Source organism: Solanum verrucosum, unplaced genomic scaffold, assembly GCF_900185275.1.
Source record: "Solanum verrucosum unplaced genomic scaffold, falcon-dt-bn FXZP01000306.1, whole genome shotgun sequence".
In the NCBI taxonomy this organism is placed as follows: domain Eukaryota; kingdom Viridiplantae; phylum Streptophyta; class Magnoliopsida; order Solanales; family Solanaceae; genus Solanum; species Solanum verrucosum.
This window is the reverse complement of record NW_026020398.1, coordinates 1997144-2022972: the sequence shown is the minus strand read 5'-3', so window position 1 is coordinate 2022972 and position 25829 is coordinate 1997144. Positions and strand designations below refer to the sequence as shown.

The window sequence follows — 25829 nt, the reverse complement described above, 5'->3', positions numbered from 1 at the left end:
AGGGTTTGTGGTCCTGTTCAATACCGATGGATGTATCCATTTGTGAAAGGTATAGCAATTTATTTTAAGAATTTATTATTTTTCTCGTCATTTTATTACATAATTTATTTATTTCATAATTTGATTGCAGGTTCCTAAACAAAATAAAGAAGACTATCAAAAAACAAATCTAGAGTTGAAGGATCTATTTGCCAAGCATATTTGGCTCAAGAAATCTCATACTTTGCTTCCCATTATTTTGAATCTCATGTCCTATCCAGCAATAATAGAGTTGATCGGAATGATGATTCATCACAAAAAATGCTACTCAACCAACTCTATCAGTCTTTAATCTTTTTGGACGAAGTTATGGCAAGAAAAAGGGCAATATTCGGTGGCTAGATGATAAAGAAGTTGTTGCAGCACAGTTGCATGTTCTTATTAATTGAGTGCAGTTTGTATGAAAGCCTTGAGAGATACTTACAGTGATCTAACTGATGATATCATTGATAAGCAAATTGAAGCTGACTTTCCACGATGGTTCGAGGAATATGTATGAATTAATATAATCAGTTCTGAATAAAGAATATATCATTTGAAATGTATATTTGATAAAATTTCTCTATTTGATAGGTGAATAGTAATCCACAAGAGATCTCACAAGATTCTTATTTGCGAATTTTAGCAATGAGACCATTAAGACAGGCACGATCTTGATCTATTTATTTCGCGAATGAATACAAATTTCACACTGCTTCTTGGGGTGAAGTAAAAAGTACATATAACAGTGGGGTGTGTGTCAGTGGCACTGGACAAGATGATACCATAAGTAAATACTATGGTGTTCTTAAGGAAATTATCAATCTGTTTTCATAAATCAACGAGACAAAAATTACATATAAAATTATGCCTTTGCTAAAATACAAAGTGGACATGTGATTAAGAAAACACTTGGCAACGAAGACGCATGCAAAAACGACGAAAATTTGCCTCTGCGTTATATTTTACTTAATTAACTATATACTATAATATAGAAATCCTATAGTATATGTACAAAATGACATAATTTACCACATCCCACTATGCCACAACAAAAAGACATTTCAGCTGATGCAATGTACTTCCCACTTCGATAATAGAATAGTGATCCATTATATTATTTTGAGAGGTTTAACAACAATTGTTCACTTTATAAAATTAATAGATAATTTTATATTAATTAATTTTTAATTTCTCTTTATCATTAGTTATAGTCATTTCTCTATTACAGTTTTTAAGACATTATATTTATTATATTCAAGGATAATATAATAAAATTACTCTTCCATTTCTAATTTTCTAAAAAGTGTGCAAAATTAATTGTGAACAAGTATCGTTTAACAAAAGGAGTAATAATTATTGCATGCATGTGCTGATAAATTTTATAGGTGTGTGTTGTTTTGTAGTGAACAATTTTAAAATACACATTTTATTCTTTTTAAAAAACAAATATCTTCTCAATAAAAAAAAGTTTATGGTGTACTATATTGATCTGATTAGTTTAAATTTCTATTATATAAGGTCTATTACAAGAAAATCATTCTCCTTCCATCAATTCGAACTTTTTTTCAAATTGTATATATTGAGCTAATTAATCAATTTTGAAAACGTATATTCATCTTAAAAACGGATTATCTACGATTCACAAAATCAATAATAGGTGCTTATAGAATTTCTCTATATATGTATATTTAGCAATAATAGTATAATACGTACTATACATTCCACATGGAGCTGGACGTGTCAACCAAGATAAGTAATTATAAATTAAATAAGTAGAAATACACGTGTATATATATAGATCTAAACAGTGTTGAATAATCATATACATTTTTATATATAACAATAAAATTCGATTGAAGTTATAACCTGCTTCTATCTAAAAGGGTTCTCGGTCATCTATGTCATCTTTTGATGGAATATAATTTTGTACCAATTCAAATCCTCAATGATACAATATAAACTCAATAAAACATTACTCCAACATATAATTACAATCATAAATAAGTAATGAGAAGGAGGAATTTTGTGCCTAAAATATAAATTTTGTTACATTAACTAAGCTAATAATTAAATGGATGTCCCCTCGTAAGAACACTATTGTCATGAACAGAAACTCAATATGGGCCGGTACTCTGTCATGGATTCTCAGTTGGGCCAAAGTGGAGTAACTGACAATTGACAAAGTTATAAAAACTTCGGAAATAGCAAAGATAATAGACATGATAAGGCTCTATAGCTATAATTTCGGTAATTGCGCTCCATAGCTTTAGTTCCATTTGCTATGGAGGTTGTGGTTTGTATATTTCGCTTGCAAATATACAAACAGGGTAAGTATATACAAATGGAGGTTGTGGCTTGTATATTTCACTTGTGAATATACAAACAGGGTAAGTATATAAAAATGGAGGTTGTGGCTTGTATATTTCACTTGTGAATATACAAACAGGGTAAGTATATAAAAATTTTGTATTTATACATTCAGAAATTTTTCAGAACTTCGTTTGTATATTTCACTTGCCAATATACAAATAGGGTAATTTATTATATTTTTCATAAATCGTATACAAATAGCTAGAGTAAGCATATACAAATTCTGGATTTATACAATCAGGAACCGAATTAGACAAATTATGGATACAATCAAGGACCAAATACAAATATTAAATTTATACAATTAGGAAACCGAATAGAAAATTTTTGTAAAACTATAGTCACGGATTAAAATAATCAAAACTATAGCTATATTGCATAATATACTCTAGATATTTGTCATTTCGTGTAATTTTCCCTTGTTTGGTTTGATGTAGAGTTGTTAACTGCTAGATTGAAGTAAGCCAAACATTATTTAATTTTAATACTATAAAGTCTAAACATGTCAATAACAATAACATATTCAGTAAAATTTAACGAGTAAAGTCTAGAAAGTCTAAATATGTAAGATCGACTAATATAAACAGAAGATTAAACACAACTCTAATTAGTCATTACCATCTATTGTCTGAAAGTAATACCTTTACATTGCTCTTTCTTAATTATTATTTTTTAATCTTTAATGAGTAATGACCTATTGTTCAATTGCTCAAATTGATTTATTTTTTTCCCGTGGCACAACTCTTGAGACCTACAAGCTTACAAGAACCTAGGCTAAAACATCAAAGTTTTAAATGGGCTAAAAAAACATAGGCCCAATTAAGTTCAAAACAAGTCGCAAGTCAAGCCTAAGCTACTGTTTATTTGCTTCGGGCACAATTTCAGATGTAGGTGATTGAAGTTGAAATTTCTATCTGACTTCGGACATTTTTATCTAAAGTATGACTTTGTTGAAGGCTAAATATGAGATATTTTTATCTGAAATTTGTTATGACTTGTCAAAGCCAGCTTCAAACCTTTTAAGTATTTAGATTTCGATATAAATACTCAAATAAATGATATCGTTATAAAAAGATTTTGACAATAACTTAAATAATTCATTTCACCAAATGGGGACAAAGCATGCATGTCACCGCCTTGTGCCAGTGAATGAGAGTGCCACAGAGACGTGAGATACAAGAAGTGTCTCCCATATATCTCTTTCTTTTTTTCCCTTCTATCACATCAATAAAAAAATTGTTATAGTAATTGAGAAGACCCCTAGCTAGTTGCCCCTTTATATTGCCACTTGATATATATATTGATAAACTAAATGATTTAAGGGCATCTACATTATTATTTTTCTTTTGAATTTTTCATTAAAATCTCTGGTCCATCATTTATATATATATGAATATATAGGGAACAAAACTTGAAGAATGGCATGGAGATTGTTTTTTGTAATATATGGCAAGGTTATGGTCCCAGAGACAAAGCAAATGGGAGTGTTGACTGTACAAATGCCATTAGAATTTGAAGCACTGTCCAATTCATTAAAAGTATGAATACCAACCTTAGTGGATCTCTCAGAACTCGTGAAAAATTAAAGTATCTTTATAACTGTTGGAAATATATATCTGTCAAGTTTTTTTTTTTTTTCATGCATAATTGTCTTTATTTTGGAGTGGTTTTTAATTTTTGTTTGGGCTATTTATTTAATGAAAATTTGTGGGCTAGAATATCTTTAACTATGAAGTAATTTTGCTAACGCATAAGTTTAGAAAGTTTTTGCCTAGTCCGACAAAAGTTACATAGAGTTGGCGTAACTTTGTAGATTTTGAAACTGAACTTATATCTCTATCAGCATAAGTTTCGTATGAACTAAGTTATGTATTATAATGCATACACATCAGTTTTGTAAGAACTAAGTTATGCCTTCTATGATATAACTTATTGGTTATGAATTGAACATATACTTCTAATGACATGAGTTTTGTAGGAATTAAGTGACATTAACTTGTTTTACCTCAAACATTATTTGTGTTATATATTATGATAGGGAAATGTGAACTTTTTGTCTTGCAATTTTTTTCCGATGTTATAGGTATTTTCATCCGCATCTTTTCTTACTTAAAGCATTTGAAGACCAAAATTAAAGACCATAAATTTGAGGGACAAATATTAAAAATTACTCTAAAATTAGCGTATTTGTGCTAATGACCCAATATCTATTGAATTAGCTCATTAAATTATCCTTCTTCTTAACCATAACTTTTAAGTATGTGACGAGGTAAAGCCGGTTGAAAATATTGACCCAATAAGCCAAATTGATCTATATATTTCATGAGTCACTGGAACCATTGATCCTAGTTACAACAACTCCATATATAAATACACCATTATGATATAGGAAAATAGAGGTTTTATCATTATAATGAGGCTAGGACCTAGGGGTTAGTTATCCTATCCAAGAAGTGCATAACCGCATTAAATAAGCTTGCACTAATCCATTAATTTGAAATTCAAATTAGAGATTTTTCTTGAAAGGTATCGAGAAGGATTTGGAATGGAAAAATATTGATTTCGTGAAGAAAAAAAAACACTCTACAACTTCTATGTATATTCACAGATTCATTTTCGCTATAAAAGAATCAGTAAATTTCTTAAACTAGTAATATTTACTATTTAAATACTACAATAACAATTTATTAAAAAACAGATACTCAATAGTAATATTAGTTTCTCTGTTTTATGTCGAGCACTCTTTGCTGCAAATTTACAAAACTGAAATTGACATGTCTTGAAAAAGAAAAAGAGTCTAAATCTAAATCATTACTTATCCCATTAACTTGTCTCTTCTTTTTTTTCTTTTTTTTTTTACTTTTTCATGTTACCCCTTAGATTTTATTTTTTAACATGACAATTTTCCATCAACTTCTAGCCCGATTAAAAAAATATAGTAATATATAGAGACAACGACATAATCAAGAAAATAAACCTTTTTGTCTATATATATTCCCTTGTCTGTAAAGAGTCTGCAGGATGTTTGTTGAGTGCTTTGAGCTTCAATGCAATTATCTGCCTTATAAAAGCTACATGAGTTGTTTTTTGCCCATTTTTTCAACACTTGGTGGAGTATTGTCTGATCAACCAACTTGTACATGATAAAAGTTTAGGAAATTAAAATATGAAATTCCATAAATAAATAAATACACTCCACTTTTAAAAGGTGAATTCACGACAAATGTTTATAACAGCCTAGCCCATTAGTGATATTGTTCATTTTGGGTCTAGGTCTGCACAACTTTAAAAACGTTACAAATGTATGAGACATGCATACCTATATACCCAACATCTCTCGTGCGTTTTGCTAATGTAGGATTTCTAATCTTATGCTGGGGTGTCACAGATGTTCACATTGAAGCATAACGGGAAAGTTCATCTAAAATGTTTCCGATGAACCAACTCGACTCCCCCCAGATTGAATATTTACATATTATTGCAACAACAATAACATATTCAGTGTGATTTCATAAGTGGATCTAGAAAAGGTAGGATATGCGCAAATTCTGCCCCTATCTTTATGGGATAGAGATAGATTTTTGATATATCTTCTACTCAAAAGTAGTGTAATTCCTTTGACTTACTATTAACAGGCCATAATGGAAATGTCACAAATAGGAGCAGTAAACTAGGTTAACTAACTAAATTGTTCTGTTCCTAGTCATAACAAAAACCAAATTTGTTCAGACCCAACTTTTGTAAATTCTAAATCAAGTAAATTAAAGCAAAGGTATGTTACATCTTTAGGGTTCTCACAGTCAATAACAAGTCATATCAACTCTTTAGGACCATTAAAGAAGTCATATAATGGGTGCTGTTACTTTTTCCTTTATATTATTCCCCCCAATATATTCAATTTCTGCATGGTTTATTGAAACTAATTCCATTAAATAAAAGCCATAATTTGAAAGTAAAAAAAAAATAGTGTGTATTTAATTGTAGTTTGTCTTCAAAAGATTTTCAAATTAGTCAAGAGTGAAGCAACCCGAATCATCACCTAAGACCCCTAAATGACTACTCAGGGTGACAGACAAGTTCAACCAATTTTTGAAAGAAGTTTCACTTTCACTCCCAAAAATCAAAAAGAAAATTCAGATAAAATGTATATTCGAACGCAAGTTTCAGTTTCAAAAATCTACTCGCAAACGGAAGCTTAATTCTTTAAAGCTAAGGGGGTCCTTGGTTAGTCACAGCTAGTGGTATTATTTTGTACCACTAGAGACAATAAAAGAGAATAATGTGAAGTGTATCCTTCCAAGAATAAAGTGATTCTGAATCAAATAGTATGACTTTACCTGTTATCTCTGTAAACTTGTCTACTTTATCTTTAATTCTAAAGAAAGAAAGAAAAAAAATAGACAAAGCCCAATACAATGAGTTAACCAAGAAAAAAATAAGTAGTACTTTTCAGGTAAATCATTGGCTAAAAACAGTAAGGTAGAGAGGTTTTCAATAAATAAATATTTTTTTAGTTACTAGTATCATGTTTGCAATTGAGTATACATCAGATGATCAGAATCATTAAAAACAAAAAATAACAAAAACTCAAAAAACCATGATTATTTTTCACTCATGCTCTTCTAGTCATTGAATCTCTCCTATTTCTAACTACTTAAATAAAAGAATCTTTGACACAAAAATCATTGTCATTTCCCCACTTGGCATTACTCTTTTGGTCTTTACTTCATCCTGCAAATACATTGACAACAACGACAACATATTCAGTATAATCCCTAGGTCTGAGGAGAGTAGAGTGTACGCAAACCTTACCTCTACCTCATGAAGGTAGAGAGGTTGAACATGTGTATCAAATCAAAGTAGTTATGAAAAAGGAACTATGACATAAGTATAGCTAAGGTTTGTCTAGACATGTAAAACTGAAGAAAAGTAACATTACCTTATAGAAAAAGGATGATAACTACGCCAAAAGATAGACATTGCCGCGGGGAGTTTGGTAATTAACAAGTCGAGTTATGCTCTCCTAAGTGTTACGGAAATGTATATATAATCCTCGTCGATTCAAGTTAAAGTTAGTCATCAAAATTTTGAATATACACCTGGTCAAAGAAAGAGGATGGAGATTTTTTAGAAAAGTGAAGGTGAAACCTGCAGAATCAAGAAAAGGATAAAGAGGAGGAGGAGTAACCTTTTTCAGTTAGTGGGATAAGAACGGTCCCAAGCGTTCTTCAGGTTTGAGTTTCGTCAAAGTGGTTCCCGCCTGAATCTGGGGACCAAAAGAGAAACAAGATAAGGACCACTCAGTAGTAGGTTCGGACGAAAAATCAGAGGTTAAAACAATTCCAGAGAGAGACCAAGGGACACAATGTCTAAGGCCAATGTAGAAATACTGAGTGCTAAAAACAAGAAATGAATTTGTTATTGAAGAAGAATCCTATGAAGAATCTGCATTTTTTAGAACAGACAAACATTTCATGCCTGGTGATGATAAGTGCATAATTCAACTTTCTTCACAAAGTGATAAAAGATTCATTTAAGAAGTTCGGGAAAAAGAATTGAGCTTTTCTTTCTTCTAATAAGTCGCGTCATGCATCAAATGTAATCAAAAGGAGAAAAAGTTGTGTTCACCAAATCGATAATTTCATGTAGAGATATAGATAACAACATCCAAATAAATAAAAGCAGTCAAGATATAGGGAGCATACCAAAAGCTGAGGTTTGGTATCCTCCGTTCTCCTTCAAAAGAAGCAGAGCTCTGTATAGCCATGAGAATATGGCAACAGCTCCTCCACCTCGATTCTCGAGCTTGAACAACTCATACTTTTCCTCAATCTACTTGGGACCGACTCCACTTCAGCCCAAAACACACTGGAAACGGGTCTATGATCTGAAAATCTAGACTCCCCACGAACATAAGATAATTGTTGAAGACCACCTCCGTGCCACAATATCCGATCACACCTTCAAATACGAAAAGGAAAAGATCAGTAATCAGTTCTAGTCTCGATAACTAAACTAAACATTTTATCGATAAGGAATGCATTATCATTTAATTTGTTTATTTATCTTTAGACTTCTTGATATGAGCTATTTTGAGATTTCAAGAATGATGTTTGACACTTTAAAGGAAAAGCATGTACCATGCAGGTGTTCGTCGTTTCTCTTTCGGGTGCATGTCATCTCCTGCATACCTATCTGAATTCCTTGAATATTTATATGTCGGTGGGAAATATATCTTTCCTTCTTTCCATCCCACAAAAACCCGACCTTGTCTCTGTTCTATGCGCAGCTGTCAAGGAAAATCAAACAAGATCAGTCCAACATTGTCATATGATGAGTTCCAAACTGATTTTAACAAAGAGAATGGATAAAAATTCTACTCAGATTGTGAAAATACCTGGTCCTTTTCCAACAAAGCTCTCCAATTTTGCATCTCAACAAGTGCTTTGGCAGAACGGTACGAGAGTGCAATTCGATAATTCAGATCCCCTAGCCAAATAACTCGGCTAAAAAAATAAGGATAATTGTTAGAGAACGTAAATATTTTCATATGTCAGATGAAATGAAGCGGACCGTCAAAATTGATCATATCATTCAATGCCACAGTAAAACAGGAGAATTGGTTAGTAATAGTTTTACAGAACTAATTGTATTAAACTTTCTTCATTCCATTTTCCCACTTTCATGAGCTTGTGTTCAAAATCAGCTATGTTGCTTGGACTCTCCAAAAATACCTCACGAGGCATATTGGATCCTCAAAATGTAGTACATTTTAGAGGATCCGACACGGGTGCAGAAGCATTTTTGGAGAGTCCGAGTAACGTAGATAGCAATGAAGGATCTATAAAGTAAAAAGTGATCTTACTCGTGTTCAAGGATATTTTCAGGGACCTTCTCTTCATCCACACCATTTACTCGCGGAAACCTTGTTTTCTTTATGATCTCCATAAAATCTGCATTTCTGCGTAACTCGTCACCCTCTTTCTGACCAGAGGTTAGGTGAGTGCACACAAAGCAAAAGCTTGTCTGATGCAACATCATACTTACTGAAATAGAACCCTGCAAATCCAAGTAATGGAATAACATGTTATGTATGCTTTTCCATATCATTAACAATAAGTATAACCACTTAATTCAGCCAAAAAAGACCAAAATTTCCCATTTAAAATTACCTTATTTCCAAGATAGCCCATCAACCCTCTGCCAACACATGATACTTTCATATTCCGGACATGTTCCCTCAATTCACTTCGTACCCATACAGTAAGAAAAATGCCAACCATCTGTTTACTGGCTACCAAACAGTATCTTGAGTTTCTAGGCATTCTATTACCGTCTTCTGCACCGGTCACAGGTGAAAACAAAACAGTACTTGGTGAATCTCCAGGACCATAATCATCATCTGAAGAACCCCATCTGGAGAAATCACTTGGCCTCTGTCCCCAAGAATAGTCACTTGGCCTATGAGCAGATGAATAATCACTTGGCCTGTGACCAGAGGAATAGTCACTTGGTCTGTGACCAGACGAATAGTCGCTCGGCCTGTGACTAGATGAATAATCACTTGGCCGGTAACCAGAAGAATAGTCACTTGGCCTGTGACCATAGTCACTAGGCCTGTGCCCCCATCTTATGTTTGGATCAAAATCACTCTGTCTGTGTCCAGAAATTACTCTATCGCACACACTGTATCGTCTATCAAGGCGAGGTTGTGAGATGGATGGATCATTTTCCATTCTCCAACATTGGGGAGTCTGGAATGACCGACGAGGAAATAAGGATGCCTTGCGTCTACCTGACCCCTCGAAATCAGCATTCCATTCAGCAATTGGATCTGGGACAGGAGAAGGAGTATAACAGCCACTACTACCTCCACTACTACCAGGACCATTATTAAGTGTCTTTCGGATCAAAGATAGCCATTTTTTTGCAGGTCCATTGTCTTCAGCTCCAAGGATGTTACCAGCATTTAGAGGAACTATTTCTTGAAATCTGATCATAAAAATCAAATTTTGTTTCAATCAGCTACTATAAAGGACAAAATCTGTAAGGAATACATAATGACAAATCTTAAAATTCATACCCAAGTACATAGATATCTGCAGGTGGTGCTGAATGAAGCCAGTCATCTAGATTCAAATTACTGGATGGTGATTTTCCACCCACGTTCCATGTAGCAACGAAAACGCTGTGCCAAGAAGGAAACACAATCATGCTTTTACCCCCCAAAAAAGGAACAGTCTAGAAAGACAGAGAGATTTATGAAGAGTACAAACCTGTAGTTGTGTACATTTATAATCTGAGGGTGATCAAGATCAGCTCTTCCTCGTCGAGGACGTTCCATACTCCGTGAAGAATTTGATTTTTCTACTTATTTGAGAAGGCAAGGTGATATGAATTAGCTTAACAATCAGTGAAGAACAGACTTATACATATGCTAAACTGGGAATTGTATTCATTTACATTCACTAGTACCCTGTCACTAACCTGTTTTAGTTTTCTTAATCGTGCAATGCTCCCTCTCCGAGATGCTCGTTCTCCACTCATCGCCACCTAAAAAATGAGGACATTCATTTATGCTTCAATTCACAGTTGAAGGGTAGGTAAAGTTGGTAAAAATCAACCAAACTTCATCAATATTACTAGCAGAAATAGAAATGATTAGTTTTAACTTTATCTTGGTGGCATTTTGAGAAACTAATTAGGAAATGTAGCCATCAAATTCAGTAATAGATAGAGAAAACAAGACTTATTCTACTGATCCTCGAATTCGAAAATTCGGGCATTTCCTTCAATTATAGAATTTCAGTGTCTTCTAGAAATTTTACTATTACCCTTGTAATTTCATATCATTATACAAAAACATTCACCAGTCACCAGAGACATCAAAGACAAATTATGAGATCTCCCATCTACCCATACAACAACAACAACACCAACATATCTGGTGAAATCCCACAAGTAAGGTCTCGGAAGGGTAGAATGTACGCAGACCTTGCGGAGACGGATAATTCAAGAGCTCATAATTTCAAGAAAACCCCAATTCACCAAAACAGCCAGAGAAAAAGTTTCTCCTTTTTTTTTTCAAGCAAAAAAACAGAGGAAATTAGATTCCTACCTCCATAAACAACTTCATCAGACTGGAATTCTTCAGTTTTTCCCTTAATATTGAACCATTTTCTGACAAGTTTCTTTGACCAGGAGAGCTTCAGCAATCAAACAAAATGTCAGCAAAATAAACACTTGTAGAAATGCAAAAAATAGAAATTCCTAAAAAAAACAAAAATTACAATTTCCAAGAAATGAGAACAAAAAGGAAAGAAGCTTAAGACAACGTATGTATTCACCTTGCTCTTTTTGGAATTTTCATCTCTCATTTTTTCACTATTCCTTCATGCACCCTTCTTTCTATACTTCCCACAAGTTCCAACTTATAATACTCACAATCATACAAATAAAGAATCAAAAATCAATAAAGCTCAAAACTTTATCAAGAATCACTCTTTCTTCTTCTTCTTCTTCTTTGAAATATAAACCAAAAATCCAACACCCAAATAGACCAAATTGCAAATGGAGCACTAAGAGAAGTTCAATCTTGGGTATCTCTTAAAAAGCATAAAGATTGTTCCTTTCTTGTTCAAAATCACTCTTGTGATATATGGGTATTATTATTTTTTACCCAAAGATTTAAACACTATATAGAAGAAAGAAAAAGGGGGACTTGAAACAAGAGACAACTACACTACTTTAAGTTAAGCACAAGACAATGTAGGCCAAAAATAGATATGAAAATTAAAGAAAGAAAAAGAATGAGAGAGAGAAAGCAAAAGGGGGTCCTTCTCTTCTTTCTTAGTAACCAGCAAAGTAAAGAATTTGAACAGAATAAAGTGCACACAAACAAGAGAAAGACTGATTTCTTGCTTTATAAATTTCTTGTTTTTTTTTTTTGTTTGTTTTTTGTTTTCTTTAACCCCAAAACCCAATGACATATGTCGTTTTGATGTGATTTTGTGAATAAAACGACTTGGTCAATTGCACTAAAGATGTGCTCCAATTGGTCAGCAACAGGTGGGAGGGTGCAAGATTTGGTTAGACTAAAACTACCCCTTCTTTAGAAACAAAATTTCTTTGGTCTTACAAAATTAAAGTTTTATAAAAATAAAGGCAACTAAAGATAAAGGCACAATGTGATGTTGTTGCTGCAGTAATTGTAGCACTATTCTTTATGAAATACATTTTTTTCCCTACCCGATGTTTCACATTGGAGGTTCGACTAAATCTGAATTGTGCATTGTAGAATTCATTTCGAAGTGGCGTTCCCAACAAGAATTTCTCCATATCCACAGCTCGAATATGAGAAACATCTGCTTAAGGGTGAAGTTGTTCCACAACTGCATCACAATTCATGTTGGTCTTTATCACAAACATTACAACTATATGTTTCCCACCCCCTTTTTTTCTAATAATCGTAGTGTTCGAGCCAATAGGTACAAAATATCACGTATCACTTACATGCTTGCACATACATTGACAGAACAATTGAACAAATGAAAAGAAATTACCCAACGTTTTTTGTTTTTGCTAGAAATTGAACCTCAACCTACTTCATTAATTAATATGTTGTACACTTGGTTGCTTTTTGTTAAAAAAAAATCTATTTATTTATTTGTTTCCATTAAATCTGTTTGCTTTTTGTTTTCTTTCTTTTTCTTGGGCTTTGTTCTTATTATATGGAAGGAATGTTTTAGGGAAGAAGGAGTAGTCAATTGTTTGTGAATAAAGGAATGCTTGTCTTACAGGCTTTCTGGGATTTAGTACTCTTTTCTTTCTTTTGTTTATAAAAAACGTTATATTAGGATAACATCATCTTAGTTAACTTTTTTTAGGGGTATAATGAAGTGTGTGAATCAATGCAGATAGTAAATAACAAATTAACAAATCAATTGTTGCTAAATAACTACAACAAAAATGGATAGAGGATTTGGAGTGCAAGAATATGGTGTGAAATCAATGCAGATAGTAAATAACAAATTAATGTCTAATGACTCTTTTTGGTTACAAGCACTAATTTATAATTTTAGTTAGTAAAGTATGAGTCGATAGGATGCATGGAAGTGAAGAAAAATTATTATTCATAATTTTATAGTTAAAGACACAGAGCATATCAGTCATCAATTTGGTCCTCTATTCAGTATCCACAAAGTAATTTCATGATCGAACCACTTCTAAAATGAATAGTGCCCTCGACACTAACAAATTGAGATTTTCACACAATGAAAATGAATTGAAACAGTATTCGTCACTCATATACCTTCCGAGACTTCCCCCTAATCACCACAACTTTCTGATAACTATCACGAACATAGTATAATGTGGAATATTTTTAAATGATGTTTCACAATATAATGGGTCGATTACCATTTGCCCAATAATGCTATGTGTATCATATAAAAGTGAGGAGAGAAAAAAAAAGATTTGAGGTAAAATATCAGATGGCAAGTCAATAGTCATGTGCAACAAAAAATTATCCATTTTAATTTCTTTTTATTACTTTCATATCTTTTAAATCAATTCTAATTTCTCAACTATAAATATATAATTAGTGTTTGATCAGATTTTGGATCAAATTTTAAAGATTTATCTTTAAAAATTTATTTAACCATAAAATCTGAGCAGATCATAAAAATATGATCATCAAATATTATCAAATCCCCAAAAATTAGCTTACATAAGTTTTTGGATATTTGAGACTTTCACTCCCAAAATATTATTTTTTTTCAAATAAAATGCATGTCCAAACACAATCAAATTCCAAAAATCACTTAAAAAACTCAAGCTTCAACTTCAAAATCTATGATCAAAATAACTAATTTATTTTTTAAAAACCTAATTTTAAGAAAATATTTCTGAAAAGATAATTGTCATTTAATTATTAGACTGATTCTTAATATAAATTTGGGAGGAAATTCTAATTACTATTCTCTTACTTTCCTTGTGATCTTGATACATTTGCACTTTTGCCCTTATTTTAGGTAAATCTTTAATTTCTATCTCTTAAGGCAAATAATCTATTCATAAGATATAAACTTATTTTTACATTATAATATTGCACAAATTATGCCCTCCAACTCTTAAAAAACTAATACTTCAATAGACATGAGTTTAATTTCTAGGTGTAAAAATAAAAAATCCATTTATTTAAAAGAAAAAACATGCAATTACTTCATATTAATAAGTGAAGTGAACATTAGGATTCCTTTGACCAAATTTGATCCTAAATTAGATTCAATCATAGGAAAAGATGAACGGAGATTATAAATATTCAAATTTCTTCATTTAAAATAAGAGTATCGATCAATTTTAATGAATTTTTTTTTTTCTAAAAATAAAAATTAAGTTTGAGGCTCAAAATAGGCATGGTGCCCGAATTTAGGATGTTGTGGTCCTATTTTTTTTTTTCATTGCATATAAGCCGCCAAGTTTCGTAGGGTTCCTACCCTAATAAAAATTTTGACTGGTAAAAAATAATTATTATGGATTTATAGCTTCCTCTTTAGGAATGTGACTGATCATATTAAAGGGGTTTCTCAAATTAATTTATTTAATTCCCAATTTCTTTATTTTTTTTCTTTGCATTTAGGAAGAAGGGATCAGTTTCATAGTGGTACTACATATGTCTGCCTATACTATTGAAGGAAACAATAACAACATTTAAAATTATGTTTTTTAATTGTAAGTGTGAATATCAGACGATATTGTAGACCTCTTTATAACAATTATGTTTTCTCTAAAATTGATATTTCATGTTATGTTTTTATGACATTTTGGTTATAGTAGTATTTAAAAATTATAGCGACAAATGGTGTTGTTATGAAGATATTTGATTGTATTATTTGACTATAGATACTTGTAGTTCAATTGCATCCAAACGCTTACTCTTATCAACAGATAATCCTTGAGATGAAATAATATGTCCCAAATAGTCCACTGATTCCTGTCCAAATAAGCATTTGGACCGCTTGGCCACCAGTTGATATTGACGCAATAATTGAAGAACCGAGACCAAATGTTCCAAGTGATCAGTCCAAGTAGGACTATATATCAAAATGTCATCAAAGAATACCAGGACATATCGACGCAAGTAAGGTCTGAATATCTCATTCATAGTTGCTTGAAATGTAGATGGTGCATTTGTAAGGCCAAATGGCATGACGAGAAATTCATAATGTCCATCATGAGTGCGAAATGCCGTCTTAGGGACATCCTCCGGACGGACCCTAATTTGATGATATCCAGACAATAAATCCAACTTGGAAAAATAGCGAGCACCATTCAATTCATCAAAAAGTTCATCAATTGTAGGAATTGGAAATCTATCACGAATTGTGATTGCATTTAATGCACGATAGTCAACACAAAACCTCCACGTGCCATCTTTTTTTCGAACCAGCAATACTGGAGAGGAAAATGGACTAGTACTTGTTCTGATTGTTCCTTCTTTTAGCATTTCAGACACTAACTGCTCCATAACCTGCTTTTGAAAATAAGGATATCGATATGGTTTCACATTAACCGGTCCTGCACCTGGTACTAGATGGATTGTATGGTCCTGACTTCGTGAAGGAGGCAAACCTAGAGGTTTTTGAAAGACATCTTCATATGTATTGAGCACCATTGCTAATTCAGAGGGGAGAGTACATGAAGGTTTCGAATCAGATACCAATTGTAGATGAAAATATGAGGAAATTGCATCTGTAGCAGCCATTCTTCTCAGACTATGTAATTGCACTGGTTGCATATCAGTAGGTGCATCCCCTTTCCACGAGATCTTAGAACCATTCAGAGTAAATTCAAATATTCTCTTTGCATAATCAGTAAGGACAGGACCCAAAGTTGCAAGCCACGAAACCCCGAGTACTATATCAGCACCATGAAGGGATAAAATGTATAGATCTTCCACTATTTTGTTGCCCTGTATGGTTAATGGAATTTTTTTAGCCACTCCCTCACATCGTAATCGCTGTCCACTTCCTACCACCACCGAAAAGCTTGGCGTTGGTTCAGTTTCCAACTGAAGAAAGTTTGCCATCCTCGCCTGAATAAAATTATGTGTACTAGCATTATCCACAAGCACTTGTACCGGTGAACCATTAACATGACCAGTAAATCGGAGAGTAGTGGAAGAATTTCCTCCAGATAAAGCATGATATGAAATAGCTGACTGTTCTTGAACCTCCAAACATTGTAATTCCTCCGCTAAGACATCATCCGACACAAATTGATCTGGTAAGGTAGCTTCAGCCTCAGACTCTTCAGATAACAGTAGAAGTTGGGGAAGTGACTTACATTTGTGACCAGGAGAGTATTTTTCATCACAAGAATAACAAAGACCACGTTTTCGTCTACTTTGTAACTCTGCAAGGGAAAGGCGTCTCATGGGCGGACGATTTGATGCAGTTTGGGAAACTGAAGCTATCTGATTCGATATGGAGGGCTTTGAGACTGTATAAGGATGAGTGGGAGTTGGCAGAAGTGGTGGAGCCTTACTGAAAGCAGGCTTAAAGGAGCCTCGTTCAAGTTGGATCTTTTGCTCGTATAAATGGGATAAACGTATAGCTTCATTTAATTTTGTGGGCTCACGAATTAAAACAGCCGTTTTAATATCAGGTCTCAGTCCAAAAGTAAAAAAATGTGCTAATACCTGATCTGGAAAATGCATCGTCTCATTAGAAACCGCTTCAAAACGACTTTGGTATTCAGCCACCGTAGTGGTCTGCCGAAGTTTAGCAAGTCGACCCTCTGGTGCCTCTAGATCTCGTTTCTGAAAACGGACCAGCAGTTTCTCAGCGAAATGCTCCCAATTAACTAACTGTTTATTGCGAAACAGCCATCTGTACCATTCCAATGCATCACCATCCAAGTAGAACGATGCTAGTGTTAACTTATGATCCTCCGTGATTCCATAAAATTCAAAGTAGCGCTCTGCTTGGAAGACCCATGATTCAGGATTCACTCCATGGAATCGTCCTAATTCAACCGAAGCAGGTTTGTGTCGCAAAGTAGGAGGTGTCTGTGTATGTCCTCCATAAACTTCAGTAGTTTGACGTGGTCGAGATGTTGCCACTACAGGAGTACTATTCTGAGAACCTAGCGCCATCACATGACCCACCACTTCTTTCAACATTGATCGAATTTCAGAGATGTCACTCGAGAATGATTCTTTCACCACCCGTATGGAGTCTTCGAGGAACTTGAGTTTTTGGTCCTCTTCCATTAGAGACCTCTGGATGAAAGCACCAAAGTAACTCTCTCAACTTTTACAATACAAACAAACACTTATATATATATATATATGAACTGATATGTTTGACTGACTACAATTACAATATAACAGGACACAAACAAAGGAACTGTAAGTACACTGATACAAGGAAATACACTTGAAATCTGAAACTAGAAGCCTAGAATTGGGTTGAGAAGATAGAAGAAGAGGGAGAAAACTTTCAGAATCATACTTAACTGCCTACTTTTTCCTACCCACGTTTTCACACTTTTATACAACTTTCGTAACTAACCGTCGCTTTGCACACGTGACTTTCTTCCTGCCCAAAAGTAACTGTCCAACCTTTTAGGTGGAATTACACTTCTAGTACTCCGACGTCGCTTGTCAATGTGAATATCACTAGTCTCATCTTCCTTATCATTCATAGTAGCAGATGTTTCCATTGAGTTCACAACATTACTCCCGCGCTGAAAATCGACCTTGTCCTCAAGGTTGAAGTCATCTATCGCAGTCTGGTCAGGACAATCTTGGAGCTGCAATGGTGTTACCTGTTGGATAGGCTCCCCCAAGCAACGCTTAAGTACTGAAACATGAAACACAGGATGTATCTTGGCCTCGACCGGTAACTCCAATTTATATGCCACCTCTCCAATGCGTTTGATGACCTTGAAAGGACCAAAGTATCGTCGTCCAAGCTTATGTCCCTTTTGCAGTCGCATAGAAAGTTGTCGGTACGGTTTCAATTTTACGAAAACCCAATCACCCACTGTAAATACTAAATCAGTACGATGTTTATCTGCAAACATCTTCATCTTTGTTTGAGCTTTGAGCAAATTATTTTTCAACAACTCTAGAACTGCATCACGCTGAATGAAGTAGGCCTCCACCAATTCACTAGCAGTGTTCCCCAAAATATATCGAGCGATAGTTGGGGGTTCTCGTCCATACAACGCTTTAAACGGTGTCATTCCAGCTGATGTTTGGTACGAAGTATTGTACCAGAATTCAGCCCAAGGCAGCATGGTTACCCACTTGGTTGGAGCATCAGCAACATAACAACGAAGATATTGTTCAAGACATTTATTTAGAGCTTCGGACTGTCCATCAGTTTGAGGATGATATGCAGTACTCATAGCCAATGTTGAACCCTGCAAACGATTTATTTCTTGCCAAAAAGAATGGAGGAATCGTGGGTCACGATCAGTGACAATAGTGCGAGGAGGGCCGTGAAGGCGAATTACACCAACTACGAATGCTTCAGCTACCAGTTGAGTAGAGAATGTGGAAGGTAAGGGAATAAAATGACCATATTTGGTCAGTCGATCCACCACGGTAAGGATAGTAGTTTTCCCTTTGGAACTTGGAAGGCAAGTGATAAAATCCATTGCGATATCTTCAAAGACTTGATCTGGTATAGGAAGAGGCTGCAATAAACTTGCTGGATGCAAGTTTGTGTCTTTCATCTGTTGACATATCTGACAAGTTGTAACAAATGATTTCACATCCTTGCACATCTGTCGCCAATAAAAATTTGAAGCCAATCGATGGTATGTTCTTGCCACACCAGCATGTCCTCCGATATTCGTGGCATGGAATTCAAACATTAGCTTGTGTCGTAGTGGTGCATCTGATGGAATCACAAGCCTGCCTTTAAAAAATAACAACCCATCCTTGAATTGGAAATCCATGTGAGTCTCCGGATCTTTTTGTAGAGCTTGCTGAATAGCCAATAGTTCTGGATGTGATTGATTCAAGGATTTCAATTCTTGTTCTAGATTAAAGGTCCTGGCAGAAATGGCCATAAAAGAAGCATCTAAATTACGAGAGAGGGCATCAGCGGCTGAATTTTGTTTCCCAGGCCTGTATATGATATGAAAATCATAACCCACTAGTTTAGTGAGCCATTTTTGTTGCTCAGGAGTTTGGATGGTTTGATTAGTGAGGTTCTTCAAAGACTGCTGATCTGTTAGTATTGTAAACCTTCTACCAAGAAGATATTGCCTCCATTTACTCACAGCTTGAGTAATCGCAAACATCTCACAATGATATGTTGAAGCCCGTTGCATCCTTGCATTCAATTTCTGACTAAAATAAGCGATGGGGTGCCCTTTTTGAGATAGAATGGCACCAATTCCTTTCCCCGAAGCGTCAGTCTCTACTTGAAATTCTTGATTGAAATCTGGTAATGCCAATACTGGAGTGGAACCCAATTTAGTCTTCAAAGTTTCAAATGCAATTTGAGCTTCTGGTGTCCATCGAAAAACTTCTTTCTTTAGCAAATCAGTAATTGAACTTGCTATGGAAGCATAATGATGGATAAATCGTCGGTAGTAGCCTGCAAGGCCGAGAAAACTCCGCACTTCTTTCACTGTACGAGGTGGTGCCCATTGCTGGATGGATTCCACTTTTCCTGGATCGACAGATAATCCTTGAGATGAAATAATATGTCCCAAATAGTCCACTGATTCCTGTCCAAATAAGCATTTGGACCGCTTGGCCACCAGTTGATATTGACGCAATAATTGAAGAACCGAGACCAAATGTTCCAAGTGATCAGTCCAAGTAGGACTATATATCAAAATGTCATCAAAGAATACCAGGACATATCGACGCAAGTAAGGTCTGAATATCTCATTCATAGTTGCTTGAAATGTAGATGGTGCATTTGTAAGGCCAAATGGCATGACGAGAAATTCATAATGTCCATCATGAGTGCGAAATGCCGTCTTAGGGACATCCTCCGGACGGACCCTAATTTGATGATATCCAGACAATAAATCCAACTTGGAAAAATAGCGAGCACCATTCAATTCATCAAAAAGTTCATCAATTGTAGGAATTGGAAATCTATCACGAATTGTGATTGCATTTAATGCACGATAGTCAACACAAAACCTCCACGTGCCATCTTTTTTTCGAACCAGCAATACTGGAGAGGAAAATGGACTAGTACTTGTTCTGATTGTTCCTTCTTTTAGCATTTCAGACACTAACTGCTCCATAACCTGCTTTTGAAAATAAGGATATCGATATGGTTTCACATTAACCGGTCCTGCACCTGGTACTAGATGGATTGTATGGTCCTGACTTCGTGAAGGAGGCAAACCTAGAGGTTTTTGAAAGACATCTTCATATGTATTGAGCACCATTGCTAATTCAGAGGGGAGAGTACATGAAGGTTTCGAATCAGATACCAATTGTAGATGAAAATATGAGGAAATTGCATCTGTAGCAGCCATTCTTCTCAGACTATGTAATTGCACTGGTTGCATATCAGTAGGTGCATCCCCTTTCCACGAGATCTTAGAACCATTCAGAGTAAATTCAAATATTCTCTTTGCATAATCAGTAAGGACAGGACCCAAAGTTGCAAGCCACGAAACCCCGAGTACTATATCAGCACCATGAAGGGATAAAATGTATAGATCTTCCACTATTTTGTTGCCCTGTATGGTTAATGGAATTTTTTTAGCCACTCCCTCACATCGTAATCGCTGTCCACTTCCTACCACCACCGAAAAGCTTGGCGTTGGTTCAGTTTCCAACTGAAGAAAGTTTGCCATCCTCGCCTGAATAAAATTATGTGTACTAGCATTATCCACAAGCACTTGTACCGGTGAACCATTAACATGACCAGTAAATCGGAGAGTAGTGGAAGAATTTCCTCCAGATAAAGCATGATATGAAATAGCTGACTGTTCTTGAACCTCCAAACATTGTAATTCCTCCGCTAAGACATCATCCGACACAAATTGATCTGGTAAGGTAGCTTCAGCCTCAGACTCTTCAGATAACAGTAGAAGTTGGGGAAGTGACTTACATTTGTGACCAGGAGAGTATTTTTCATCACAAGAATAACAAAGACCACGTTTTCGTCTACTTTGTAACTCTGCAAGGGAAAGGCGTCTCATGGGCGGACGATTTGATGCAGTTTGGGAAACTGAAGCTATCTGATTCGATATGGAGGGCTTTGAGACTGTATAAGGATGAGTGGGAGTTGGCAGAAGTGGTGGAGCCTTACTGAAAGCAGGCTTAAAGGAGCCTCGTTCAAGTTGGATCTTTTGCTCGTATAAATGGGATAAACGTATAGCTTCATTTAATTTTGTGGGCTCACGAATTAAAACAGCCGTTTTAATATCAGGTCTCAGTCCAGAAGTAAAAAAATGTGCTAATACCTGATCTGGAAAATGCATCGTCTCATTAGAAACCGCTTCAAAACGACTTTGGTATTCAGCCACCGTAGTGGTCTGCCGAAGTTTAGCAAGTCGACCCTCTGGTGCCTCTAGATCTCGTTTCTGAAAACGGACCAGCAGTTTCTCAGCGAAATGCTCCCAATTAACTAACTGTTTATTGCGAAACAGCCATCTGTACCATTCCAATGCATCACCATCCAAGTAGAACGATGCTAGTGTTAACTTATGATCCTCCGTGATTCCATAAAATTCAAAGTAGCGCTCTGCTTGGAAGACCCATGATTCAGGATTCACTCCATGGAATCGTCCTAATTCAACCGAAGCAGGTTTGTGTCGCAAAGTAGGAGGTGTCTGTGTATGTCCTCCATAAACTTCAGTAGTTTGACGTGGTCGAGATGTTGCCACTACAGGAGTACTATTCTGAGAACCTAGCGCCATCACATGACCCACCACTTCTTTCAACATTGATCGAATTTCAGAGATGTCACTCGAGAATGATTCTTTCACCACCCGTATGGAGTCTTCGAGGAACTTGAGTTTTTGGTCCTCTTCCATTAGAGACCTCTGGACGAAAGCACCAAAGTAACTCTCTCAACTTTTACAATACAAACAAACACTTATATATATATATATATGAACTGATATGTTTGACTGACTACAATTACAATATAACAGGACACAAACAAAGGAACTGTAAGTACACTGATACAAGGAAATACACTTGAAATCTGAAACTAGAAGCCTAGAATTGGGTTGAGAAGATAGAAGAAGAGGGAGAAAACTTTCAGAATCATACTTAACTGCCTACTTTTTCCTACCCACGTTTTCACACTTTTATACAACTTCCGTAACTAACCGTCGCTTTGCACACGTGACTTTCTTCCTGCCCAAAAGTAACTGTCCAACCTTTTAGGTGGAATTACACTTCTAGTACTCCGACGTCGCTTGTCAATGTGAATATCACTAGTCTCATCTTCCTTATCATTCATAGTAGCAGATGTTTCCATTGAGTTCACAACACCACGTCTCTCCAACTTTGAGATTGAAAAATATCATTATCTTAAAGTGAAATTTCAAACTTAATGATAGTCATCATGTTTTTTTTTTAATTATAAGGGCGAAAAAGTGATAATTTGTGAATTTTTATCCGTTAGTATAGTATATCCGTCCGCTCCCTTTTCCGGGTACATATGAATCGGCTAGCCGTTTTGAGCTAAATAATAAATAATTAACCAACAATTGAATTAAGCTTTTTCTGGTTGACTTAATCATAATTCATGTATAATCATACTTGTAAGTTGTAATAGTGAAAAAGAGGGACTAATTAATCCTTGATGTGTTTCATGATTAATGGGCCTAAGTAACTAATCAGTACTAAGCAGAAAATCATACTATATACTAAAGTTTAAGCAATTAGTTAAATTCAGCTGACGGCGGAAGTGGTTCGATTAGGACCCATAAATATATTAAATATATTACTATAAGTCTTGTCACAGAAAAATGAAAAGGATACTATATACTATATGTATATTATTACTAAATAAATTATACTCCACAGTCCAACAATAATTCTCCACTATATTATTTAGTGATGTCTAATAATATTTATTTACTTTATGAAATCAATGGAAAATTTTACATTTAGTTCCTAAATTATCCTTATCACTAATTATAATTATTTTCTTATTATTTAAAATATTATATTTATTATATTCAAATGGTGATATAATAAAATTATCATTTTATTTATAATTTCTTAAGAAATATATAAAGTCAATAATGAATCAATATTATTCGACGGAAGGAATATAAACTTACATAAAATTGGAGTAGCTAGCCAGGTGTAGCTTCCACTACCATGAAGTCCTTTGGGTCCTCAAATTTTGTGAATCATTAATGCATGGAAAAAGAAAAGTCCTTTTTTGTTCTCCTTTGATTTCTCAAAATTTGAGTTTAGTGGATATCTTAGTTGTCAATTTTTTTAGTTAAATTAAAAGCCAAAATTATACTACATTACAGCCAACCAAAAAAAAAAATTCTCTACGAATTTTGTCACTAATCTATCATTAAATTATGCATAACTTAATAAAATGTTATAATAATATAACTAAGTAATAATTTGTCACTAAATAAAATTAGTTACAATTTTTTCGATTTAATTATAGAATTTGTTTGTCGTTAATTCTTATTCTTTTATAGTTGTGATAGTTCAATGAATTTTGTTTGATATTTAGCACCTAACATAATGGTGTTTGGAATTTTTTCAGTTATTAAAAAAATCTATTTTTTTTATTTTTGTGATATTTGACTAAGTATATATAATTTTTAATAAAAATGTGTTTTTTGGTCTCTTTATGTACAAATTATGAAAAAAAATTAATTTTTGATTTTTGTGACATTTAACTAAGCATGTTTAATTGTTAATAGAATGTGTTTTTTGGTCTCTATATGTAGAAAGTATGTTATATTTGGATTTTGTTGTAGAACTATGTATAAGTTTCCGTTAAATATAGAATATAGAGTAATAATACAAATTTAACATAACACTTAAATAATTTAAATATAGAATAATTAACAAGCAAAGGATAAAAATGCACACTTCACTTCAATTAATTGAATATTATTAAAAGTACATGGCCAAATTATATCATAAGAATTAAAATCATAATTTATCAATGACTACGATCAAATTAAAAGTAATTTTTAATACATAGTTTCTTAAATGAGAATATATTTACACGCATGTGATTATCTAAAAATTATATTCCCACGCTATATGAATGCATCACATATATTCTCTTTTAAATATATTCTTATCATTTTATCGCATAAATTTACAAAAAATCAACAATAATCTGATCCTGGTTGAGGTGATAATGAGAATCATTTTGAAACTCTAGCATTTTAGAGAAGGATTTAAAAGCTCTTCAATATGTTGTGGAGAAATTTACAGAAATTTCACTATTTCAAAAACTAATTATTTAGATATACTTTAGTTTGCAATATTATGAATATTATCAGATTTTGATGTATCCAAAATCCAGATACATGTATCTCGATATACAAGGAGTCAAAAATAGGTATAATTTGAATGTATCTAAGTAGAATCGCATGTATATATCTGAGATATACATGGACAAATCTCACTCGCCTTTCTCGTCTCCCTCCCATCTCGCTCGCCTTTCTTTTATTTATCTGGTATCCCAAATACATATTGATACAAGTATACTTTTATAAAATGAAAAATGAAAAATCTTTTTTTATTAATTACAAAATACAAACTTATGCGTCAAGTTTTACATTTTTAAAAAATGAAATCACAACTTGAAATTAGAAATCCTACTAATTAAAGGATTTGGGATCTGAAATTTTATACAAATTTTGTAAATAAATATTTCAAAACTCAAATCCTATGGTCATAACTCGTACACCTACTACTATGTTGGAAATATTATTAACCTATGATCAATTTTATGTTTTTAAAACAGGTCACAAGATGATAACATATATTTATAATTAGACTTCCATGCCCTGGCATATTTATTAAGTGGAGTTTCAAATCAAGCTTGTTTAATCAGCAAAAAATCAAGACTTTGTAGAAATTTTTATTGCGATGCAACTTTTTATTATATTTATTTATTTACAGCTTCTGTGTGTTGTCATTGAATCATTTCAAGACCTAAAAAGTGAGCATTTTATATACAAACAAGAAATAAAAACATATATATATATATATATATATATATATATATAAGTGATGGAAATATAAAATTGATAGTTGTTTTGGACCTACCAATATCTTTTATTTTGGTTTCTTTTGATTTTTTGTTTGTTTTCTAATGAAACAAGGATTTAAAAGTTGTTACTATGTTTCATTGAAAGGAAGATAATAAAGAGTTCTGTTTGGCTGCATTGAAGTGTGCTGCCAATTTTGGTCTATACATTTACTTCGAAACCGTTTT

General features: G+C 33.8%; 2 protein-coding genes across 3 annotated transcripts in view; both read right to left on the bottom strand.

Annotated features, from left to right (window-relative positions):
- LOC125839527 (serine/threonine-protein kinase STY13) overlaps positions 1-25829 on the bottom strand; it is a 192157-nt gene that overhangs the window by 74933 nt on the left and 91395 nt on the right. The gene's annotated exons all lie outside the window — the stretch shown is intronic.
- Positions 6885-12293, bottom strand: LOC125839521 (type IV inositol polyphosphate 5-phosphatase 7-like). Of its 2 annotated transcripts, XM_049518506.1 has the most exons (13): positions 11739-12293; positions 11510-11597; positions 10879-10944; positions 10668-10758; positions 10475-10579; positions 9564-10383; positions 9257-9450; positions 8789-8897; positions 8532-8680; positions 8097-8352; positions 7580-7657; positions 7331-7490; positions 6885-7122 (listed from the first exon to the last, which is right to left on the bottom strand). In XM_049518506.1, exons 1-10 carry the CDS (start codon positions 11766-11768, stop codon positions 8130-8132), a joined length of 1875 nt encoding a protein of 624 aa, XP_049374463.1. In that variant the 5' UTR covers positions 11769-12293; the 3' UTR covers positions 6885-7122; positions 7331-7490; positions 7580-7657; positions 8097-8129. The 2 variants fall into 2 exon arrangements, with proteins under 2 accessions (XP_049374463.1, XP_049374464.1); XM_049518507.1 differs by lacking the exon at positions 6885-7122 and having other exon boundaries at positions 7455-7492; positions 7581-7657.